The sequence below is a fragment of the Hemibagrus wyckioides genome, linkage group LG17 (assembly GCF_019097595.1).
Source record: "Hemibagrus wyckioides isolate EC202008001 linkage group LG17, SWU_Hwy_1.0, whole genome shotgun sequence".
Taxonomy (NCBI): domain Eukaryota; kingdom Metazoa; phylum Chordata; class Actinopteri; order Siluriformes; family Bagridae; genus Hemibagrus; species Hemibagrus wyckioides.
Genome location: NC_080726.1, coordinates 19,135,705 through 19,158,338, shown reverse-complemented (window position 1 = coordinate 19,158,338; position 22,634 = coordinate 19,135,705). Strand labels below are relative to the sequence as shown.

The 22,634-nt window shown below is 34.4% G+C and overlaps 2 protein-coding genes across 3 annotated transcripts in view; one reads left to right on the top strand and one right to left on the bottom strand.

Moving 5' to 3' along the window:
- The first annotated feature begins 1,656 nt into the window (after positions 1-1,656).
- Positions 1,657-7,410, top strand: LOC131367611 (T-cell surface glycoprotein CD3 epsilon chain-like). The gene is made up of 5 exons (XM_058413008.1): positions 1,657-1,897; positions 2,665-2,883; positions 3,726-3,863; positions 3,963-4,027; positions 5,948-7,410. Exons 1-5 carry the CDS (start codon positions 1,837-1,839, stop codon positions 6,002-6,004), a joined length of 540 nt encoding a protein of 179 aa, XP_058268991.1. The 5' UTR covers positions 1,657-1,836; the 3' UTR covers positions 6,005-7,410.
- A 9,180-nt stretch (positions 7,411-16,590) lies between these two features.
- The window catches only part of LOC131367571 (T-cell surface glycoprotein CD3 delta chain-like), a 6,318-nt gene continuing 274 nt past the window's right edge, over positions 16,591-22,634 (bottom strand). The window contains exons 1-6 of one of the 2 annotated variants that reach the window (XM_058412942.1): positions 22,518-22,634; positions 21,982-22,063; positions 20,166-20,345; positions 19,460-19,600; positions 18,316-18,365; positions 16,591-17,802 (exon numbers count right to left, since the gene is read on the bottom strand). The exon at positions 22,518-22,634 is cut by the window's right edge and continues 274 nt beyond it. In XM_058412942.1, the coding sequence (XP_058268925.1) occupies positions 17,743-17,802; positions 18,316-18,365; positions 19,460-19,600; positions 20,166-20,345; positions 21,982-22,039 (489 nt within the window). In that variant the 5' untranslated portion in view covers positions 22,040-22,063; positions 22,518-22,634 and the 3' untranslated portion in view covers positions 16,591-17,742. Of the gene's footprint in view, positions 17,803-18,315; positions 18,366-19,459; positions 19,601-20,165; positions 20,346-21,981; positions 22,298-22,517 lie in introns of those variants that run through there. The other variant, XM_058412941.1, reaches the window with a different exon arrangement.

The window sequence follows — 22,634 nt, the reverse complement described above, 5'->3', positions numbered from 1 at the left end:
TGTAAGCCAATTAGGTCAAAGGTGAATCAGTGCTTTTTATCCATTCTGGTATCTGGTTAAATAATCAGGAAGTGCGCATTGTTTCAGAAGAGGCGAGTCAGTTCTTCTAGTTAATGGGTGTTAAGTTGTTATTGTTGGAGGATGTGGTTTGACGTCTATAAGAAAAGTTTATTTTTTCCCCTGGCATAAATCAAACTACATAAAGTAAACACTGATTTTATCGCTACCAGTCACCAGTCGGCGTTCCTGCTGCTGGTTGCCATAGTAACCAGCGGGTGGTGCAACTTGCATTCCAAATCAGTTTTGGAGGAAGATTTGGTGTTTGTATATACAATGTCGACCTAAATATGGCTGCTATGGCATGCTCATTGCCATAGATCACACACGCTCTACTGTCTTCACTCCAATTAGAAGCTGCTGCACATTTGCATAAATTTCAATCTGCATATTTTCAATTTTGCATCCATATTTGTATAAAGTTCAACTTTTTTCCACTTTGTTACGTCAATGATGTGGACACACCCACGTTTAATCGCCACATCTTGTTGCTGCTCATCTCCAGCTCTTATAAAAGCAAACTCAGGTCAGTCACCGTCACTGTATGTGTGAACTTCCTGCTGAAAAAAAGCAGGAAAAAAGTTAAAGTTGCAGCACAAAGCATCTTGTTAAGAAAAGTCAGGATTAAAGTCCAAATAAAAGAGTAAAGTGTGAGTCAAATAAATCAAATTCTTTCAAAGAAAACAGCTTCTGCACGGCTGTGAGTCGCCCTGCGAATCCGAAAATTAATCAATGAATGTATTCCTTCTAATATTTTAACCAGCCTGTGGAGCCAAAAACAAATAGATACTCCAGGAGACAAATGATTTAATAAAAAAAATCTATTGTGCTGTAATGTAGATAAAGGTGGATTGAGTTCAGATCCCCACCTGATGGAGCCAGAGGGTCATATGGCAAGCCAAAAGAGTCAAAGGCTTAATGAAATATGGCTCTGCAAGGCTGTCAAATAAACATTAACAGAACCAAATGAATAATAATAATAATAATAATAATAATAATATATATATATATATATATATATATATATACATATATATATATATATATATATATATATATATTTGAATGTCATGCTTTTATAGGGAAACAATCAGTAATGGAGTGAGAAAGCAAAGTTAAAACCTAAAGTTGTTTTTTCTTTTTCTTTTTTATACTATAGCAACTTGATTACAATGTTGATTACAATTCTCAAGTTATTAAAGAGCATGCATTTTTTATCCATTTATAGTTACATTCAACATTAGCAAACGAGTTCATTCCTGCTCTCTGGCTTACATTACAGCAGCTAGAAACAGTTGTTCCCTCAGCAGTCTCTATGTTTTTACTCAAGCTTGTCACGATTTCAAGAAAGCGCAAAAAAAACTAGCGTGTTAATATCATTCATATAATCTTATGTTAAGTATTAACATTAATTAATAAACACCTTGTGACCAATCAGAATTCAACAACACTGTATGATAAAAAATTCCACAGCACTCCAAGCTCTTGAATTTTTTTTTTTTTTTTTAATGAATGTTTACGTACAACATAATTGTGTGACAGGTGCAGATAGAAGCGTGTGATGGTTTCTACTTCCTGTAAAATTGTAACAGGAAAAGAGAGAGAGAGAGAGAGAGAGGAAAGTAGAAGTCGACGGATAAGAGTAACAAGACTTAGTTGGAAATCTGACATCTTTGAAAGTCAGTCTTTTCTGCGGATGTTTCCAAAATATTAAGATATATATATATTTTTAAAGTGTGACAAGCTACAAGAAAGAAAAAAGAGAGATAAATACGCAGAATGAACCTACATCGAGTGAGCTACGTCGTTTTCTTCCTCGCAGTCGCCATTACCGTTGAGGGTGAGCAATCTGTATAATCCAGTCAAAATTTTCTCTTCATAGTTCTTACTTTTTATATTTCTCATGCGTGTATTTTCAAGCAAAGCGTTTCAGTTTGGTGTTGTTTCTTTAACGTATTAGCCAAATAAAAGGAATTTCATTTGCTATTAATGATTAATAATTGATCATTATTTAAAGAATGAGAAGTAGACCTGAAGCTGCATTAGCTACATTAGCTAGATTTGGTTAGTTTTTGTAAGACAGAAAAGCAAATTAGACTTTTTTTTTTAGCAATTTCTTGTTAAAAAATAATCAAAGCATTTAGAGTAATAGTATAATAGTAAATAAATCCTCAATCCTAGATATGAGCTTCTACAATTCTTGTTTTTCTAATTATTATAATAATAATGTTTTAATAAAAAATGGCAAAGAAATTTTTGAAATGTGATCATTTCAGCTTCTAAGCTAAAAAAAAATCGAAACTATTTACATGAGGGAAACTTACTCTTTCTGGTTTCCTCAGATGTTTCGAACAGAGTCGTTACACGATACAAATAAGACGTACCACTCTTTTTTTTTAACCTGAAGCGAAAATAGGTCAATTTTGTGCTCATGTAGAATGAAAGGTTTAAAGTTTTCGCTTAAATTGTTTATTTGAGATAAACTCTTGCAACACACACAAAAGCTTAGCATTTCTGTTCCCTTGCATTCAGTCACATGATGGGAAAAAATGGCTTTAAGTGCATCCTCACTGAGGGAAAGTGTGTGTTCTGACTTTCTGATTTCAGGATCGGTGAGTTTCCAGGATAGAACAGTCACACTGACCTGTCCAAATGTGGATGAGGATTCAGATTTGAAATGGAAAAAAGACGGAAAGTCTATTAATGATCAAAAACAAGTTACTTTGAGCCTATCTGATTACACCGACAAGAATGATGGATTATACTCCTGCACTAGTCAAGAGAGCGCAGAGGAAAAAACTCATTACTTCTACATCAAAGCCAAGGGTAAGTGCAAATCAAAAATCCATGAAGATATTATTTTTTATACAGGAAGCAACACAATGGGAATTCAAGCCGTTTTTTGTGTGTGTGTTAAGTTGCAAAAACAATGTCAATTATAGCAGATGCAACTTTCAAATCCTTTCAAATCATTGGTGTTAACTACCAGGGCAGTGACACTTCCATATATTTAAAGAACAAAATGTGTTAACTAGCAGGACATAATCAATTACAGCTATGAAGCTGTACCTACAGCTATTTTAAGTTCTTTGTATTATCTCTTTAGCTATTTAAGCCAGTTTAAAAATAATGAAAACAATTTTTCATGTTCAATCATGACAACGCTATTGAAAACAATTTATTTTTGTTTTAAGTCACAAGACAACATTAATTAACGTGATTTTAAGACATTTTTTATGTGAAGTCACGCTACAAGAATAATTCAAGTGACAATTTTGCATGCTGAGTAACACAACAACACCAGGAAGTGACTGCAAGACAATTTTAGGTTACACAACACTAATTCAATTTATTTAAAGAACATTATTCATGTTAAGTCACACAACATGAAACAAAACTGATTTGATTTTTCGCGTAATGTCACAAAACTATGCTAATTAAAGCAATGTAAAAGTATTATCTAAGTTAAATCGCACAAGACTAATTACAGCAATGTTAAACGCAATGCATGTCGCTTCTACAGATTATTATTCATATTACTTAAAATTCTTTAAGAAGATAAAATTATAAGAGGAAATGTCATGGTGCTCATTTTTTTCTGATTAATGTATGTTTATCATCTCTCTCTCGTCTCTCTCTCTGTCTCTCTCGCTCTCTCTCTCTCTCAGTGTGTGATGGGTGTGTTGACCTGGACATGACTTTGGCGTTGGTGGTGGTATTTGCAGACGTGCTGCTCACACTCGTGATCGTGTTAGCAGTTTATTACTGCACTAGGAAGAATGCTGGAACCGCTGGTCCTCAGAGACGTAATGCGCGCACACACACACACACACACACACACACACGTTTTACAATGCACACAAATATCTAAATAAACATACTGATTTTTTTTTTCTGCATTACAGCAACACAAGCGCGTCAAGGACGAGCTCAAGCGAGAGGACCGCCACCTCCTGACCCTGACTATCAGGTAAATTGAAGTGTGTGTGTGTTTGTGTGTGTAGTGGATTATTATTTCCAAATGAACTCAGGTTCTCAAACATCTTATGATTTACCAGAACATTGTTTAAATATTTGAAGTCCGCAGCATTTTCCTGAATTTGAAGTTCATCTGCCATCCTGTGATGTCACAAAGTATTTATTTATTTTCTTTCTTTCTTTCTTTCTTTCTTCCTTCCTTTCTTTATTCCTTCCTTCCTTTCTTTCTTTCTTTCTTTCTTTCTTTTTTCCTTCCTTCCTTTCTTTCTTTTTTCCTTCCTTCCTTCCTTCCTTCCTTCCTTCCTTCCTTCCTTCCTTCTTTCATTCTTTCTTTCTTTCTTTCTTTTTTCCTTCCTTCCTTTCTTTCTTTTTTCCTTCCTTCCTTCCTTCTTTCATTCTTTCTTTCTTTCTTTTTTCCTTCCTTCCTTTCTTTCTTTTTTCCTTCCTTCCTTCCTTCTTTCTTTCTTTCTTTCTTTCTTTCTTTCTTTCTTTCTTTCTTTCTTTCTTCCTTCTTTCCTTCCTTCCTTCTTTCTTTCCTTTCTTCCTTTCTTTATTTCTTCCTTCCTTCTTTCCTTTCTTTCTTTCTTTCTTTCTTTCTTTCTTTCTTTCCTTTCTTCCTTTCTTTATTTCTTCCTTCCTTCTTTCCTTTCTTTCTTTCTTTCTTTCTTTCTTTCTTTCTTTCTTTCTTTCTTTCTTTCTTTCTTTCTTTCTTTCTTCCTTTCTCTTTCTTCCTTTCTTCTTTTCTTTCCTTCCTTCTTTCCTTTCTTTCTTTCTTCCTTCATTCCATTTCATTCCTTCCTTCATTGCCTTCATTCTTTCAAAACAATAATACAAACAATAACAACAACAACCATTCATTTCATTTATTCACCATTTAATAACAATAACAACAACAATAATACAGCTCAACAACATAACAACAACAAGCAAACAATAACAATAACAATAACAACAATAATAACAACAGCTAACTCCATTCTAACAAGCTAACAACAACAACAAACAACCAGCAACAATAACAATAACCATTCCATAATAACAACAAACAACAACAACAACAATAACATTTAACCATTTATTTAACAACAACAACAATAACCGACAAACAACAACAACAACAACAACAAACAATTTGGCACCGTAACCATTGACTAACAACAACAAACAACAACAACAACAACAATAACAACAACAACAACATTTAACCCATTTATTTAACAACAACAACAACAACAACAACAACAACAACCATTTATTCATTTATTTCATTTCATTCGCTAACAACAACAACAACAACAACAACAACCATTATTTAACAACAACAACAACAACAACAAACAACAACAACAACAACAACAACAACAACAACAACAACAACAACAACAACAATTTAACATTTAACCATTTAACATTTACAACAACAACAACAAACAACAACAACAACAACAACTGCAACATAACCATTCATTAACAACGGCAACAACAACGCAACAAGCAACAACAACAACCTTTCATTTAACCATTCATTTAACAACAACAACAACAACAACAACAACATTTCCTAGTATGGTACCCCTCTTCCTTGTCCATCACTAGTAGATATCCCTCCCTCAGTAGCTTTCATTAGGGTGGTGGTTCTTCCTCATCCTAGAACACCACCTTCTTTAACCTGTATGTAGAATACAGTGTGTTTCTGGCACCGTTGTCTATACAGAGTTACAGAGGTTTCACTGCCCTCAACAAACCAGAAGCTTGAGATGCAGTTGTTTTTTTTTCTTCAAATCATTCACATAATCATTCATATAAATATCAACAGCATTGATATTTCTATCCCACTGATATACGATCTCTCCCCTGATGTACACTACATGCTTATATAGTTGTTGTTGTTTTTTTTCATTGCATTTTGCAGCCTCTGAACCCGACCACGCGTTCAGGTGATGTTTACGCCACGGCACATCGGCGATAGTGGACTTCTAGTCGACGGACCATAATTATAATCATCATGTTGCATTTATCACACACACACACTCAATTAAACAAATCAAACTTTTAATTAATTAATCAAACCCTTTTTTTTTTTTTTAAAGAAATAGGTACATACCAGACACAAACACACACACTGAACATAATATAAGCCTGATATACAGTATACTGATGATATAATGAATTTAAAAGTTTCATAATTTATCTGACTGAATAATAACCACCAAAATATAAATATTTAATATATGAATGAAATATTTCCTCCTCTCTGTTGCGGATTGTGTCACTAATTAACACAAAGAAAAGAAAGAAAACATTCTGCAACTCCATTTTTTTAAAGCGTTTTTAGCAAGTAGTGAACAGAGATGTATGTATCTTTTCCCACATCCTTGGTGTAGCTTCAGATTTCTGTTTATTTCCGACTTATATGTTATTAAGTTACTGTTGCTGTTAGCTGAGAACAAATCACTTGGAAATGGTTTCATATTTTACTGTGTAGTTAGAGATCTGAGACTCAAATGAGATAACAAATGCTTGTCAGGTCAGTTGTACATATGCTTTATTTCATCTAGAGGACGTAGTGTGGCTTATGACTTAAATAAAGCACATCATTCTCTGCAATTAAAAAACATTTCCTGTAGTTTATAATATTTAGGACAACAAACTGTTCCTGTATTTCTGTTTGTAAGTTTTTCCGTTTTTTATTTCCATTCAGTAAATTTCATTTTCGTTTACCTTAAACTGTGAGGTGATGGTCATAGTTCAGGCTACAAGACGTTGCCTTTTTTATTTTGAGCTTTATAGAAATCTTTGTAGAAATACCTTTAAATATTTTTGTATTTATTTGCATGCCTTGTTTTAAATCCATTCCATATTCTCTGTTGAACAAAGGAATATATTTTAAAGGCTTCGATTTCTTGTGATAAAGTTACTGGAACATTCTTCCAAGTAATACCCAAATGCATAGCAATGTTATATTTACAAGTCATTACAAGCATTTCTATTTCTTTCTGTAAATGCACATAAACTGTCGCTACATTCAGGTTCCTTTTCCATTATGTTTAGTTTTAGTTTAGCTAACGAAAAGACGTTTACATTTCTGATTATGATCCTTTGAGTCACACGCACCATATTTACTAGAAATGAGCTGGAAATATCAACGTGACTGATTCTGTGGGATGTCAGGTTTCTGTTTTACGACTTGTTTTTAAGCACATCGCTGTTCCGAACCAATCAGACGGGCTGACTCATGGAGATGTCAACTTTTTTTTTCCCTCATATGTGTGCCTGGTCATATGCCAGCTGTTCTATATCATATGTTTGTTTTGTGTGTCTTAAATGCTGTTTTTTTGTTAGAAATTTGTAAAATAAAGTTGCGGTTAAACACAGGGATGCTTTTATTATTTATTGTATTATTTTTATTTTTATACATCCATACCAAAATAAATTAGGAATGCTGAAAATCTGCAAATAAATACATTTGAACATTTAGTAAAAAAACATTTAACATTAAACCACTGAATTTTCAAACCATTTTATCGTCAAACTTTGTCTGCTACCAATCAGTTTGTGATTTAAAAAAAAAAACTCATAAAATGTCTTAATGATACCCCAGTATCTGTGATATCTCAGAAAGGGGTGTTGTGATCATTTATACATCATCACATCAACCTAGTTAGCAGCATCCATAAGCTATCGAAAGAGTTCCTTTAATTCAATTCTGTTTCACTGAATAGATTTTTCAGCCAGCAGCTTTACAGAAATCCAGGTGTGACAGTGGTGAGTTAAAATGATCTAAACTGAAGAAGATTAAAAGGGACCTGTCCTCTTGTGGCTGACACCAGAGAGTGTGATTATGACTAGTTACAGTGTACAAATGTCAAAGTGTGTGTTCAGTCTGAGAATATTGTGAATCATTCTGCCCAGAGGTAGCATACACTTTATATAGAAAATGCAATGGGCCAATGATAAAGCCTTGTGGAATGCCACATTTTCATTTTCTACCTTTACATTTCTCTGAAGGCTTTCTCACGCTGTAGGAAATAAAACCAATTGATATTCTACAGTATATTAAAACCAGGTCTGCAAGTGACTCATCCCACAGGTTCACCCCACCCACACCAACCATATTATTATTATTATTCAAATATTCCTTATAGATCATTTTCACTTAATCCTGAAAACATCTCAGAGTGTTTCCTTAGATCATGGTGAAAGGAAATCATTTCTTCACTAGAGTTGAGATTTGAGTAACAGACTGTAGGGGATTGACATTTTGGGGTAGCTGTACATACTGTATATATAGTATTTATGATCTAGTTTGTTTAGTCCAACAATTCTTACTTAGCATTTCTTATGCTAGCTAACTACCTAGACACACTGACTAATGAACTAATTAGCATTATCTGGTGTTTTGGCTTGTCGTCTGTTCGATTCTGTTGTTTTTGTTGTTGTTTTTAGCTTCACGGATGCTGCTGCTTTGTGAACTTCTGACATCAGCCACCAAAATTTCTTTTCACGCCCCCTAAAAACTTCAGAAATGGAACCGATGCAAACTATTAAACAGGCTTATTTCCATAGCAACGAGAAAGATGTATTCATTAAATCCTCAATTTTATTTTTTTTTTGTATCTTGTTATACTTTACCACTGCACTTCTCGTGCATCTCGGAGCTCGTTCTGTCAAATTACTCCACAACAAACTTACATTCTACTTGTGATACTTACTAAAAAGAATTCATCACAGAACATCAAATATATATTGTATTATGAAACAACTCATTTCTGACACATATGAAGTGGTAAACAGTGGAAAAGCTATTAGAGATGATTCAGGGGGAAAAAACAGCATCAGTGCTGCGTTGTTGCGTCACGTACGCAATCCCGGAACTGTACGCTACATTTAGAGATGAAAGAATGATCGAAATCACAAGGCAAGCATGTACATGTCAACTTATTTACAGCAGTCTAATAAAAGAAACCTCTGAGGTTTCTGCTCATTTCCTTTGAATCAAGCTGCTCATTTTAAAGAAGGAAAATAAACCTCAAATCAGACAAACAGACGCAGTCGCTGTGAGGGTTATTCGCTGCTACAAACCTGTAATTTAATTGAATTAAACAACTCTCATGGCACTTTATTAGGAACACCTGTGCACCTGCTCAATTATCCAATCAGACAATCGTATAGAAGCGGCACAGTGTATAAAACGATGAAGATGATGAACAAATGAAGAGCTTCAGTTAATGTTCACCTCAAACATCAGAACAAAGAAAATACCTGAGTCTTAGTTAGAGTTTAGTTAATTGGACAGGCAATAAAAAAGAAATACACTTTTCTATTTCATAAACTAAAGCAACAGTCAGAAAAATCTCAAAGGACAGATGTGTGAAGGACAATTTTTGTGCTTTGCTTCTGTGCCAAGAGCTAATAGAATTTCTTTCTTTTAGGGTGTGATTTTTTAGCTTAAATATTACTTCTATTGATATATACGTGTTTATGGTTTATGGTTATAACTCTTTTATTTAGCTTATTAAAACTGAACAGTCCTCAAATATTATTTAAATCTCAAAAAGGTCTACACAATACTCTTTTCTTATCATTACATGCTTCCTAAAGCCTCCCCCTCTACCATCCTGGCTAAAAGAAAAGTTTTGCATTGACTGGAATATTAATTTAGTATTCAAAAGTATATATAAGTGACCTTTTTTGAGACGTCAGCAATCGTGTCGTCAGTTAAAGCTTAATAATGCATGTTGGTCTTCTGTCTTTACCACAGGTACAACACTGTTAGCAAGAATTCTAGCAGGCAGAATAAAACACACAACAACCGGCCTTTATACTTTTATTTAAAAAAAATATATATATATAAAGGAATACAAAACACTTAACATATATACATATATATATATATACACTATATTGCCAAAAGTATTTGCTCACCCATCCAAATAATCAGAATCAGGTGTTCTAATCACTTCCATGGCCACAGGTGTATAAAATCAAGCACCTAGGCATGCAGACTGTTTTTACAAACATTTGTGAAAGAATGGGTCGCTCTCAGGAGCTCAGTGAATTCCAGCGTGGAACTGTGATAGGATGCCACCTGTGCAACAAATCCAGTCGTGAAATTTCCTCGCTCCTAAATATTCCACAGTCAACTGTCAGCTGTATTATAAGAACGTGGAAGTGTTTGGGAACGACAGCAACTCAGCCACGAAGTGGTAGGCCACGTAATCTGACGGAGCGGAGTCAGCGGATGCTGAGGCGCATAGTGCGAAGAGGTCACCAACTTTCTGCAGAGTCAATTGCTACAGACCTCCAAACTTCATGTGGCCTTCAGATTAGCTCAAGAACAGTGCGCAGAGAGCTTCATGGAATGGGTTTCCATGGCCAAGCAGCTGCATCCAAGCAATACATCACCAAGTGCAATGCAAAGCGTCGGATGCAGTGGTGTAAAGCACGCCGCCACTGGACTCTAGAGCAGTGGAGACGCGTTCTCTGGAGTGACGAATCGCGCTTCTCCATCTGGCAATCTGATGGACGAGTCTGGGTTTGGCGGTTGCCAGGAGAACGGTGCTTGTCTGACTGCATTGTGCCAAGTGTAAAGTTTGGTGGAGGGGGGATTATGGTGTGGGGTTGTTTTTCAGGAGCTGGGCTTGGCCCCTTAGTTCCAGTGAAAGGAACTCTGAATGCTTCAGCATACCAAGACATTTTGGACAATTCCATGCTCCCAACTTTGTGGGAACAGTTTGGAGCTGGCCCCTTCCTCTTCCAACATGACTGTGCACCAGTGCACAAAGCAAGGTCCATAAAGACATGGATGACAGAGTCTGGTGTGGATGAACTTGACTGGCCTGCACAGAGTCCTGACCTCAACCCGATAGAACACCTTTGGGATGAATTAGAGCGGAGACTGAGAGCCAGGCCTTCTCGTCCAACATCAGTGTGTGACCTCACAAATGCGCTTCTGGAAGAATGGTCAAAAATTCCCATAAACACACTCCTAAACCTTGTGGACAGCCTTCCCAGAAGAGTTGAAGCTGTTATAGCTGCAAAGGGTGGACCGACGTCATATTGAACCCTATGGATTAGGAATGGGATGTCACTTAAGTTCATATGCGAGTCAAGGCAGGTGAGCGAATACTTTTGGCAATAGGGTGTATATATATATATATATATATATATATATATAAAGTAATATTTGAAAAAAATAAATATTTTTTTCTAGATTTCCCCATTGCTTTAGCTTAGAAAATAGAAAAGTGTAGTTTTTTTAGCTAGATATATAACCATAGCAATAGGACAAAAATCTCAAAAAACTACAGCAAACCATAAAAATGTTATTGATGAAATTTCTGTTTAAAATGACAAACTACATGTCTTGAACTGGCTTTGGTGAGAAGTCATGCTAGTTCTTGTAAGCTAGTGTTATATTACAAGCCTTTCAAGACACAACACAAGTTAGTCACACAGCTTGTTTCTCCAAGCACAAAACGTTTAATTAACCAAAATTAAAATGAACCAAATAAAATAATAAAATAATTAATAATTAAATAATTAATTATTAACCAAAAAAAAGTAACCACACTTAGAGTTAAGAGAGGTAACACATTCCTCTAGTCCAGATCAACTGCCTAAACATAACCAAAATGTTTCGCAAGCTTTCAAAAGCTTTTAAATACCACAGAAATCTGGTCCACCATGCTTTGCCTCAATATCAGGCTTATTTTCATCAAGAGTACATTCCCAGAACAGCCCACAGTAAACACATTGACACAGAAACGTATTCTGTCGCTATCTGAAAAATTCTCGCTCTTCATAACGTCTTTCTTTTAAGAGCAATGTCATGACTTGTTTAGAGTATTTTATTAATCCCCAAGGGGAAATTTGGTGTCAAAACAGCCACAACACAAGGGCAGAAGGAAGGATTAAGACTTTAAAGTACACAATGACCTCACAAAATACCACAAGAATGAATGTACATCTATATAGCGCTTCAAGTTCTGTCATGTTTAGCAGCTAAAATCATGTTCTCATGCTCGTGAAGGTAAAATATTAAAGAAACACTTTGTCTTTTTTTATACTGTTAAATTCCTAGCAACAAAAACAAATGGAAACCTTCAAATAAAGCTGTAGCCTTTAAATTATTCACTGTTATTTCTAATTATGTTTGTGAACTGTGGTAGTGTTAGCGGGAAATGCATGAGCGCACGAGGTTCATTGCGTCTAACATATTAACATCTTGATAAAGATTTAAATTCTTTTGAAGCACTTCAGCTCAATGGAAAGTTGGATTTCCTCTTTAAAGTTCTAAACTAATATCGCACCACCAGTGCAGTACAGAATTGATACTAAAATCAAATTGTTCGGTTGATTAAAGACTGGAATAATAAAGGTGTGTGTTCGTGTTCGTGTTTTTCATGTGCACATTATGTTAGATGTTTTATAGCTGAATGTGTGTCAAGCTCTGACACTTCTGAGAGGAAACCGCAGACGTGTTCGCTTCAGCCGATTAGCATGTACTTGATAAAACTCCCATCATGCATTTGGACTCCAGGTCTAAGTTAAACACATTTTTTAGGATGTATAAATATAAATATACAAATATAAATATCTGTTATATCTCTGTTATATTGTAGCTCCAGAGTTATTCCTTGTTCTGGTTTATTCCCAGTTGGAATCCTGCAAGTTTATGACTCAAAACATACTTTGGATTCATTTGACCCAACACTTTGATCCAACAAAACTCGAAATGCCATTTAAGACACTTTGAAAAATTAATGTGGTGTGTGGGTGTGTAATAAGAATCAACCCTTTCTCCATTCAGTGGCTTGTAATATACCATGATGGCACACATACCACAGTGGATAAATGATGGCCAAAAATGGCATCTACGTTTGACAGATGACCTTCTCCATAGTGACTTACATTTTATCTCATTTAATACAACTGAGGGTTAAGGACCTGGCTCAGGGGCTCAGCAGTGACAGCTTGGTGAACATGGGAGTTGGACTCACAACCTTCTGATCAGTAGTCTAACACCTTAACCATCAAAGTACCCAAGCCCCAAATTATTCTACAAAGCTGTCACCATAAATACAGCCATAATGAGACCAGACTGAAATGAGACCAGACCATCTGATGAACCAAAACATACAGCTAGGCCACTTTTGGCCGAAAATGATGTGAAATGTCACACCACCAACAGTTATGACATTATATAGAATTTTACTTTTAAACTCTATATAAACTTTGTATGTAAACACACATTTTAATTAGGTGTCAAAAAGAGAGCTTTAATTAAAAAGATTTTTTCTTCCTTTTTAATGAGCCAATCAGTTCATCAAGTCACTGGAAGATTAGTGCTGTGTATATCAATAAGGATTGATGTTTAAAATATTAACAGAAACTGTTAAAGAAACAAACTAGTTAAGTTTCTCAACTTATAAACTTATAAACGTTGTATGTAAACACACATTTTAATTAGGTGTCAAAAAGAGAACTTTAATTAAAAAGATTTTTTCTTCCTTTTTAATGAGCCAATCAGTTCATCAAGTCACTGGAAGATTAGTGCTGTGTATATCAATAAGGATTGATGTTTAAAATATTAACAGAAACTGTTAAAGAAACAAACTAGTTAAGTTTCTCAACTTCCAACAATCAAACTGATTCTTTAGGTACTTTTCATATTTACAAATTAAAATTCCAATCCCATCAAAAGCGTCATGTTTTAACAATAAGTAGAATTTCTCATAAACCTAAAGGTTGTGAGAATGAAGTGGAAAACCTATTCACAGTTAGGTAATTAAAGGCTAAAAAACCAAAACAGCAGCAAATATTATGAATTTATAATAATATTCAATATTGTGAACTTATAAGTGATATATATTGTTAATAAATCCACTTGAACATTTATAAATTCCATATCTAGGCCCTAAATCCTTTTATTTGCATCAAATCTGAAATATAAATAAAAACAAAATTCATAAACAGTAATGACCAAAATCCCAGCAAGCACAATAATAATTATTTTTTATTTCTATAGGGTTACTGGCCATGATGTTTAAATATGGCTCTTATCCAAATTTACATTTTGTTAAACTTGTGCTGTAATGTATGTTTTGTAAAATGACACGTTTTCATGTTAAACTTCGAAATGATACACAAAATCAGTTCTAATTACATACCAAATTCTGCATCATGTGGCAGGTAAAAGGGTAAGGAAAAAGGGCTGGGAATGCTATTTTAGCAAATTACACTGAACATTGTTTAGGAAAAACAGCCTGCACTCTATCCGACTACACCACCCAAGGAATTTCACTCAAGGAATTAACATGCACAGCTTCAACTCACCAATAATGGACCACAAAGGGCCAAAAACAGAGACAAATTAGGGAGCTGGAGCCAACAAACAGAGGCAGAGGGTCAGGCTAACCTATCCCCAAACATACCTTCCTTGCACACACACACACACACATACACACTAATGAAGGTACCTATGTCCAGCAAGGAAGGACTTGTCCTCTACTCCCGGGGCCTAGGCCCTGCCAAAACAATGAAGATACACATCAGGGAGTAAAACAATAAAATAACTTATGGCTGGGTTTATTAGGCTCAGCTAACTGAACAAAAAAAACAATTAAAGCAAAAACAGGGTAAACACACAATAACATTCAACATAAAAAAAAAACAAACTATTAAACCGACTCAAATTATCCACAAGAAAACCGAGCATCAAACAAAAAAAGAAAAGAATTATAATACAAAATCAACAAAGGATTCAAACTTTGAAAGATTGAATTTGAAAACAATTCTATAAATCAAAATAGTTTTAGCCAACCAGAGCGGACACAAACAGTTACAGACCCTCACAAGGAACCAATCGTTGAATGCATTATAAAGAAGCAAAACTGTAGCAGCTTTTTTAGCAAATAAAAGCAGGAAAATCCCAGCCCAGAGGCTGCATCAGGCTCTTACAAATGAGAAAGGGAATCTGTAGTTCTGCTCTGATGTCCATGTCCAGTTCATAAAATAATAACAATGACCCCTTAAGCGAAGGTTAAGGTAGGAAGTAGCAGTTGAAAATGAAAGCACACTCCAAAATTGCAGTCTCACCCCAGGTATCCACATCCAGTAACTACAAACAATGACAACAGCATGTTAACGACACAGCGGTCTACTCAAATTGACATATCCCAGGTGCCAGGCATGCTTCCCATTTTTTATACACTAGAGTGTGCCCCTGTTGGCTAAAACATCGTCGACCCTGCCACAATCAGCAAATAGATCAACAGACACAACAAACTTGTGATGAAACTCCATTTCATATTGATCAGACGTCGGATTTTACAGCTAAAAGGCATCACAATTCAGGAGGCAACAGTACATGTGTGTGTGTGTGTGTGTGTGTGTGTGTGTGTGTACTGGTTAGCCGCTCAATCCAAAGTGGAGATTCATCTAGAAAGCCCTTTGCCTTCTTACGTTCCGCCATTTTAAGTTTTTCGCTACATTGAGCCTCTTACAAGTGTTGAACACAAGAAACAACTGTGTATTTGATTAAAAAACGGTGTTCTTATTTACCTCCTGGTTTTTCAACACAGTTAACACCAAGAAAGACTTTAGGATTTAAGATTTTAGAAAAAAAAAAAAGTAAGGTAAACAGCTGCTAATTTGTCAGTAACATATTTAAAGTAAATAACACAAAGATGAAGAGGGTGGGATGTCATTAACGGTGTAAACATGGTGAAAAAGATTTTTATTCTGTCATGTAAAACATGATTCTCTTCATGCTAATCTGCCTGAAATCTAACTTAGCTTTGAATCACATGAGGGATTCAGTAATAACATTTAAATAAATATTACGACAAAATTGAAATTAGATTTAGAAATTGTTGGTTTTTTAGATGCAAAAGTTTTCCAGACTATCTACATGTGTACAGTTGATTTTTCTGATCAGAATCACCATGTGTGGTGCACCATAGATAACGAGATGGAAGAAAATGGAAAAAAGAAAAAGAAAAAAAAAACACAGCATGTATGTCTTGGTATGTAGGTGTTAGGCTAATTATGGGTCTTTCTCACACACACACACACACACACACACGCACGCGCGCATACAGGATGTTAGAAGTACCTCAGCTTGTGTGTATGCTTTTGGTTCATAAAGGAAAACCGCAGTACATTAAGCGATAAAGATTAGCATTGTCTCTATAAAACATCAGAGTAGCACACAGTATTTAATTTAATTTTACAGTATAAAGTTAACAGGTAACATGAAGCAACTTGAAAAAAATGTAATATATTAATGTATAAAGCATGTCTCATGCTTTCTACTTGATAACCAAATCAAAATAAAAACAAAAATAATAGTAAGTGAATTTTAAAACGTATATAATTCGTATTTTAATATATTGCAATTATTTATGTATTTTAATATATTGTAATTATTTATGTATTTTAATATCAGTCAATGTTTTAAATCATGTGTTCAGTACAAAAAGAGCTGAGACGACCTTTTTTTCTCTATTTTATTAGATTTAAAAGCATCACAAAAAAAAAAGCTTTCATCTTTACCATATGTACAATAATTGTAATTAAAGCCATAAAATCTCAGGTTGCTTTTTTTTTATAATACAATTTAAAAAATAATAATAAAACAGTTTGTTCTTGATCAATAAGAGCAAATAACAGGAAGAGTATAAAATACAGGAAAAAAAAACTAATAAAACAACGGATTCTTAAGGTACCTGATCAACTCTATTCGTCCAACTATAGTAGCTCGCTATAGATTCAAAAGCCAGATAATACACCCTTGTAGCGTTAGCTTGCTATCCATCATTCACCAACGATAGCATTGAGGTTAACACTCGCATATTAAAAACCAGACTTGAGGAGAGGGGATAAATTTCTCAGCGTGAGTTTAAAAGGTAATAAGTGAAATAAACTCGGTGTAACCGCACAGCATTTCTGTGGGTAATGCTTATTCTATGATAGTATTCTATTCAGAAAGAAATGGGATAAATAAATAAACACAGTTTCGCTAAGTATACTCGAGGAAATGCTTCAAAGAATGTTCTTTACCTCCCCACTTCGCTAACGATGGTCGCTTTGCTTTGCTAAACCTACTTACATGTGGAAGTCTAACAACATGACCCAGAAGTTTTGATGGCTAACTACAGGCTAATCACAGGCTAATCACAAGAAATTGAAAAGATTATAACTAATCTATCTAATAGCTTTTAGTATTAAGATCAGAAAAGTAGCGAGCTCAAGACGAATCAAGACCGTTTGTTTTATGCTAGATCTGTCCTTCAGCTTCATGTATGTGAACAAATAGCACAAAAGGGTTTCATACAGCAACTGTTTTTTCTTGATCAATGCAATTCATTCCACTTGATACAGAAGTTTACAATGTTATCCCAAGCTGCTCCTTAACATCCATATACAAGGAATGTTTATAGATATAGAAAGACTTTAATATTTAAATACCGTATCATTTCGGAAAATGTGATATGAATTTAACAGGACTTCCAAACAGAGTAGAGAAGAGTAGCAGGTTTTTAGCCTTACATACTTTAGACATACTTTAGGAAAAAAAGTAAGTATACGTACATTAAAACGTATTTTTAACAAACCAACGTTTTGGGATTCTCATGACCAGCGGACATAAATCTGAAATTAAAAATGCCATCATACGAAAAGCGATGATGATTGTGGCGAGGATCAGTTCCTTCTGCCTCCCTTCAGCCTGCTGTACTCAGCAGATTGACCAGGATTCAGTTGCTGGAGAGAAAAGTAAGGGCAGAAAGTTAACGTCTGTACCACATGCTAAAATTTTCACCACAGCATCAAGCGGTTATAAGATCAAAAGCGTTACATGTTGTAAGCAACTGCAGTAAAACAAAGTATAAAGTGATACAGACAACTTTCTTTATCTGTGAAAGTCGTTTGTTCGTCGCTAGCAGCGTTCTAAGCTCCTAATTATCTGAATCCAACTAGCAAGCAAGATTTTATTTAATTGAGAAAATGATTAGATTACAATGCCAAGTTATAGTATCATCATGACCTCTTGTTACAGTATCAGTTCACACTTTTATTTCTATACAGCCATGTTAGCATGAATTCTGACAAACGTGTTATCATGAATTCTGATCTAATAAGCTAGCGTTTCTTCCAAAATGTGCGCAGGATTGCGTAGCTGGGCTGGAAAGTAAAATGAAGACTTTTCTCATGTTTCCAGAATTACTAAAAACCTGAATGTATTGAAATGACAATCATATTATCATTGTTCCATACCTGATATGTGTCTGTTTCTCCGTTGGTCAGTAGATTCACTTTATCTGATGCTAGAAAACAAAAGAGGGACAGAGAGACACTTAGACAAAGAAAGGCAAAAGACATTTTTGATATCATTGCATGAGTCCTACAAAACAAGTAATGCCTCTTACTGCCATTTCACACATCAACCCGAGTTAATACTGTTAAAATGTTTATTATTTGCAGCTAACAAGATTTCTGAGAGGAGTTTAAGGTCATATTCATACATGTTTCCAAGTTTCTTAGCTAGCTAACAGAAGGTCATTTGACTAGATTTCTGAGAGAACTTGTAACCTTCTCTTATATGTTTATAATTTTCTATGCTACTTCTAGCCAGTATGAGCTAATCTACTAACCTGACAGGATTCCTGAGAGGATTCTGTCATATTAACATATGTTGATTATTTGCTAGCCAACAAACATTACGTATGGTTAGCAGGTGAATAATTTTCCTAGGCAGTACGCTAACAGGAGCAAGATTTCTGAAACAATTTTGTCTTATCCCTCCACACAGAGGGACTACTGTTTGTATTTTTCATACTGTTCTCATTAGATCTGAGATCCTCAGAGATCTCTTAAATATCCATTGATGTTCATGAGTAACACTAGTTAGCTCACTGACATGAGCTAATTTGACACAATTCCTGAGAGGATTTTTAAGACATAATCACAATTTCTGTAATCTGTACTGCTTGTGCTAGTCAGCTAACAAACATGGGCAAATCTGAAAGGATTTCTGAGAGGAACATTCATTCAGATTCACAACTTTCTCAGGCTGACCCAGCTGGTTAAGTTTCTAACTTGTCAGGAGTTCTGAGAGGATTTTAGCCCATGATCGACAAATGTTTATAACACATCTCTGCTAAACGTCTCTGCTAATATGTTAATATGACAGGATTTCTGAGAGGAAATTTTAGTCAGCTTCCCTGTTAATGCTATCCAGCTTGCTGCCCTGAGGTAACCTGAAAGAACATTCTAGAAAATCTTTGCGATTTTTTTTTTTTTTTTAAAATCCGGTCACCTACCGAGAAGGGGAAGTTGAAGGGAATATTTTCATGTCTGTAATAAAAAGAATGTAACATTTTTCTGAGGAGATCGTCCTTAAAAGTTAAACACAACTGACCTTTGTTGCCTGAGAAGCTTTTGCCTTTCGACTCCCCAGCAATGCTATAAACTGCGAATGCGACAAAAAAGGTGGCCACAATGTTCCCCACGATGACTGCACTCAAGGCAGGTGCATCCAGCTGAATGCAGTTTTCACAAGCTAAAAAAAAAATTAAAGAAATAAAATTTGTCAAATACCTGTACAGATACTGAAAGACTGAATCCCCTTCAAACAAGGGCAAGGGCAAAGTGACAGAAAGAGTGTTTACGGGTGTTATTATTGAAGCAATCACAGGAATTTGTTTCACAGATTCAATGCAACTATAAATGGACAAAAAGTGTATGTGTTTCTTTAAAACATAAAATTGCTGTGGTATAAGAGCAATGAAACACTCAGGACTCAGGTGAGGTGGTATCTGATATACTTCAGGACCTGTCTGTTTTTGATTAGTTTCCCATAACAGCATGACACACAGTGAATTTATTCCTCACTTAATTCATTAATTGTGTGTGTATCAGGAGCATACTCGCATATAAACACACACACACATGAAATTTTAATTGTTTGTAAAGAACAAAACTAACATTACAAGAGAAAATGTGATTTTACTGTGCATCCGTGTATCACGAAGATACTGCAAAATTAGCTTTGTGTTCTGTCAAATGAACTGAGGTTTTAGTTCTTAACTTTTACAGTGTTGTGTAATTGAAGTTGAACCACTCACTTCTGAATCTTACGGTCAGTGTTATGGATTTTCCGTCGTGTTCACAAATATAGTCTCCTGAATCTCCATCTTTGTAGGATAAATTTAACAGCTTTTCGTTTTCTTCCAATGAGCTCCATTTCATGCATGTAAATTGAAAGACACCAAGAGACTTCGTCACAGAAATCGGTTCTGCGCCAGCTGTGAAAAAAAAAAATGAGGAAAAGAAAAAACAATGTCACGACTGAACCAAACACGATGCAATTGAAAACATGAAATGAAAAATCAATACCAATATCATTTATTTTCTTTACAATATTCTTTGGTTAAAACAGCCAAAAATATTTGAATGAAAAGTAGCTCATTGAAACCGTCTAGATTTAAAAGTAATAAGTAATAAATAAGATGAAGTTTCCTGTGCACTCAGTTTATTATGACCGTTGATATGATGCAAATAACTTCATAATCTGTGAAAGGGAAAAGCATTTTCACTTTGTTCCTTTACGCTGCATTATAGTATTATAGTAATATAGTGAAAGTATTCAGCTCTTTGTTGATTACCTCATTATTTATTTACTGCATTTGCACTCAGTCTAAGACCATGTTACTAAAATATGTGATTATTATTTTTGTTAGGTTTCATTATTCGTGTTAAGTTAAATATTGTAAAGTTATAAAGTGCTTTACTTCATTTACATTAAAACAATATATCACACTGTATTGCTTATTTATGCTTATAATGGCTTAACTGGAATTTCTTAAAACTAATTACTTTTACTTATACACTTATCAACTCCGGACCAAACATCAGTTAAAAGTCATGAAGGATTATTATTAGCTTGTTATATTTATTCATACCAAATCCAGGTTCATGTTAAAGAATCTGAATATATTTATGAAAACATCTAATTCTAAGTCATTTAAATGGTTCAATTATACACATGCTAATGAACTTTAAAATCAGTTAGGCAATAAGGATTAAGGGGTAAAAGGCTCGTGAGTTACAAAGCAATGTGAAAGATTATCATTAACATTTCATTTCTTAAACACATTCCTTAGTTACTTAACATATTTACTTGTAATTGCTCAATAAAATATATAATAATATATAAATATATATATATGTATAATATGTATCTGATTGAAGGTGTGTTGTTTTAACTATTAATTAGAATTTATCAGAAAAGTTTCAAGTAGAAAATGTTAGTAATTTAAGCTTATTGTAATATACTGAACCTCCATTTTTTTCTACAAACCTATTTACACTGAGGTCATTCGAGGCTAATCAAATGAAACTAGAAAATATCAGGAATTTAATGTAAAACCTGTTGCTAAACTTCAAACATCAAATCTAAGGTATAAATAAATTATTGACAAAATTCATAAACATTTAGGGCCAAAAAGTTGCAGATTTAAATGCCATTATATTGTTCTTTTTATATTTTATTTCCATAAGGTTACTTTGGATTAAATTCATAACTGTTGGTGAAAGAAATTCACCAAACTTGAGAAGAATTTAAAAACACGTTTATGAATTTGGCTGAATTGGGCGTGAAACGTATAAACCACAACATTTTAAATAAGTTACACTGACCATATTTATATATTATATTAATTTTCACATGAAAATACTCCTTTGCAAATTTTTTTTTTTACTTCTTACCTTCTCACCTTTACACATTTATTTCCATACAAATCTGTAGCACTATTTCTATTAGATTTCACTCACAATCCTGTTTCGAACATTACGTTAAGCTTGTGCCGTATTGTATGATTTGCAAAATTACACAATCTCATGTTAAACTTGAAAATAAAACACAAAATCAGTTCTACTTACAGACCAAATCCTGCATCAGCAAGCAGGGCAACAGACAGAAGAAACATCCCCACTTCATCTTGATCAGACGTCTAATTTACGGCTAAAAAGCAAAAGTTAAGCTTGCTTGATGTATATCAGCATCACAGTTCAGGAGCCAGGCAATAGTACAAGTGTGTTTGTGTGTGTGTGTGTGTGTGTGTTGGTTAGTCGCTCGATCCAAAATGGAGGACGATTTAGAAAAAAAGCGGAGCCATTTGCCTTTTTACCCTCCGCCATTTTAACTTCAATGTTGTGCTTCTTTCTCGTATTGACAACAAACAACTGCTATTAAATCTGACTGATGAGGTCATTAATACAAAACTGAACACTATTAAACAAGTGAAACCTACTGAAATGATCTTTTTTTACTGAATTAACTGAAAGTAGTTTTTTTTTTTTAAATAATACCATTCTGTAACTAAGATAACGTTAATGTTACTAATAAAAAGTCAACGACAAATTAGAAATATAAATAAATAGCTGTTTCAGACACTAGAAAAACTCTAAAAACTTACCTCTAAATACACTACTTCACTGTAAGATTTTCTCTCTTCCTTTTCTCTCTTTTTTGGGCGCTTCTGACACACAGAGGAAGTGTGTGTATGTGTGTGTGTGTGTGTGTGTGTGTGTGA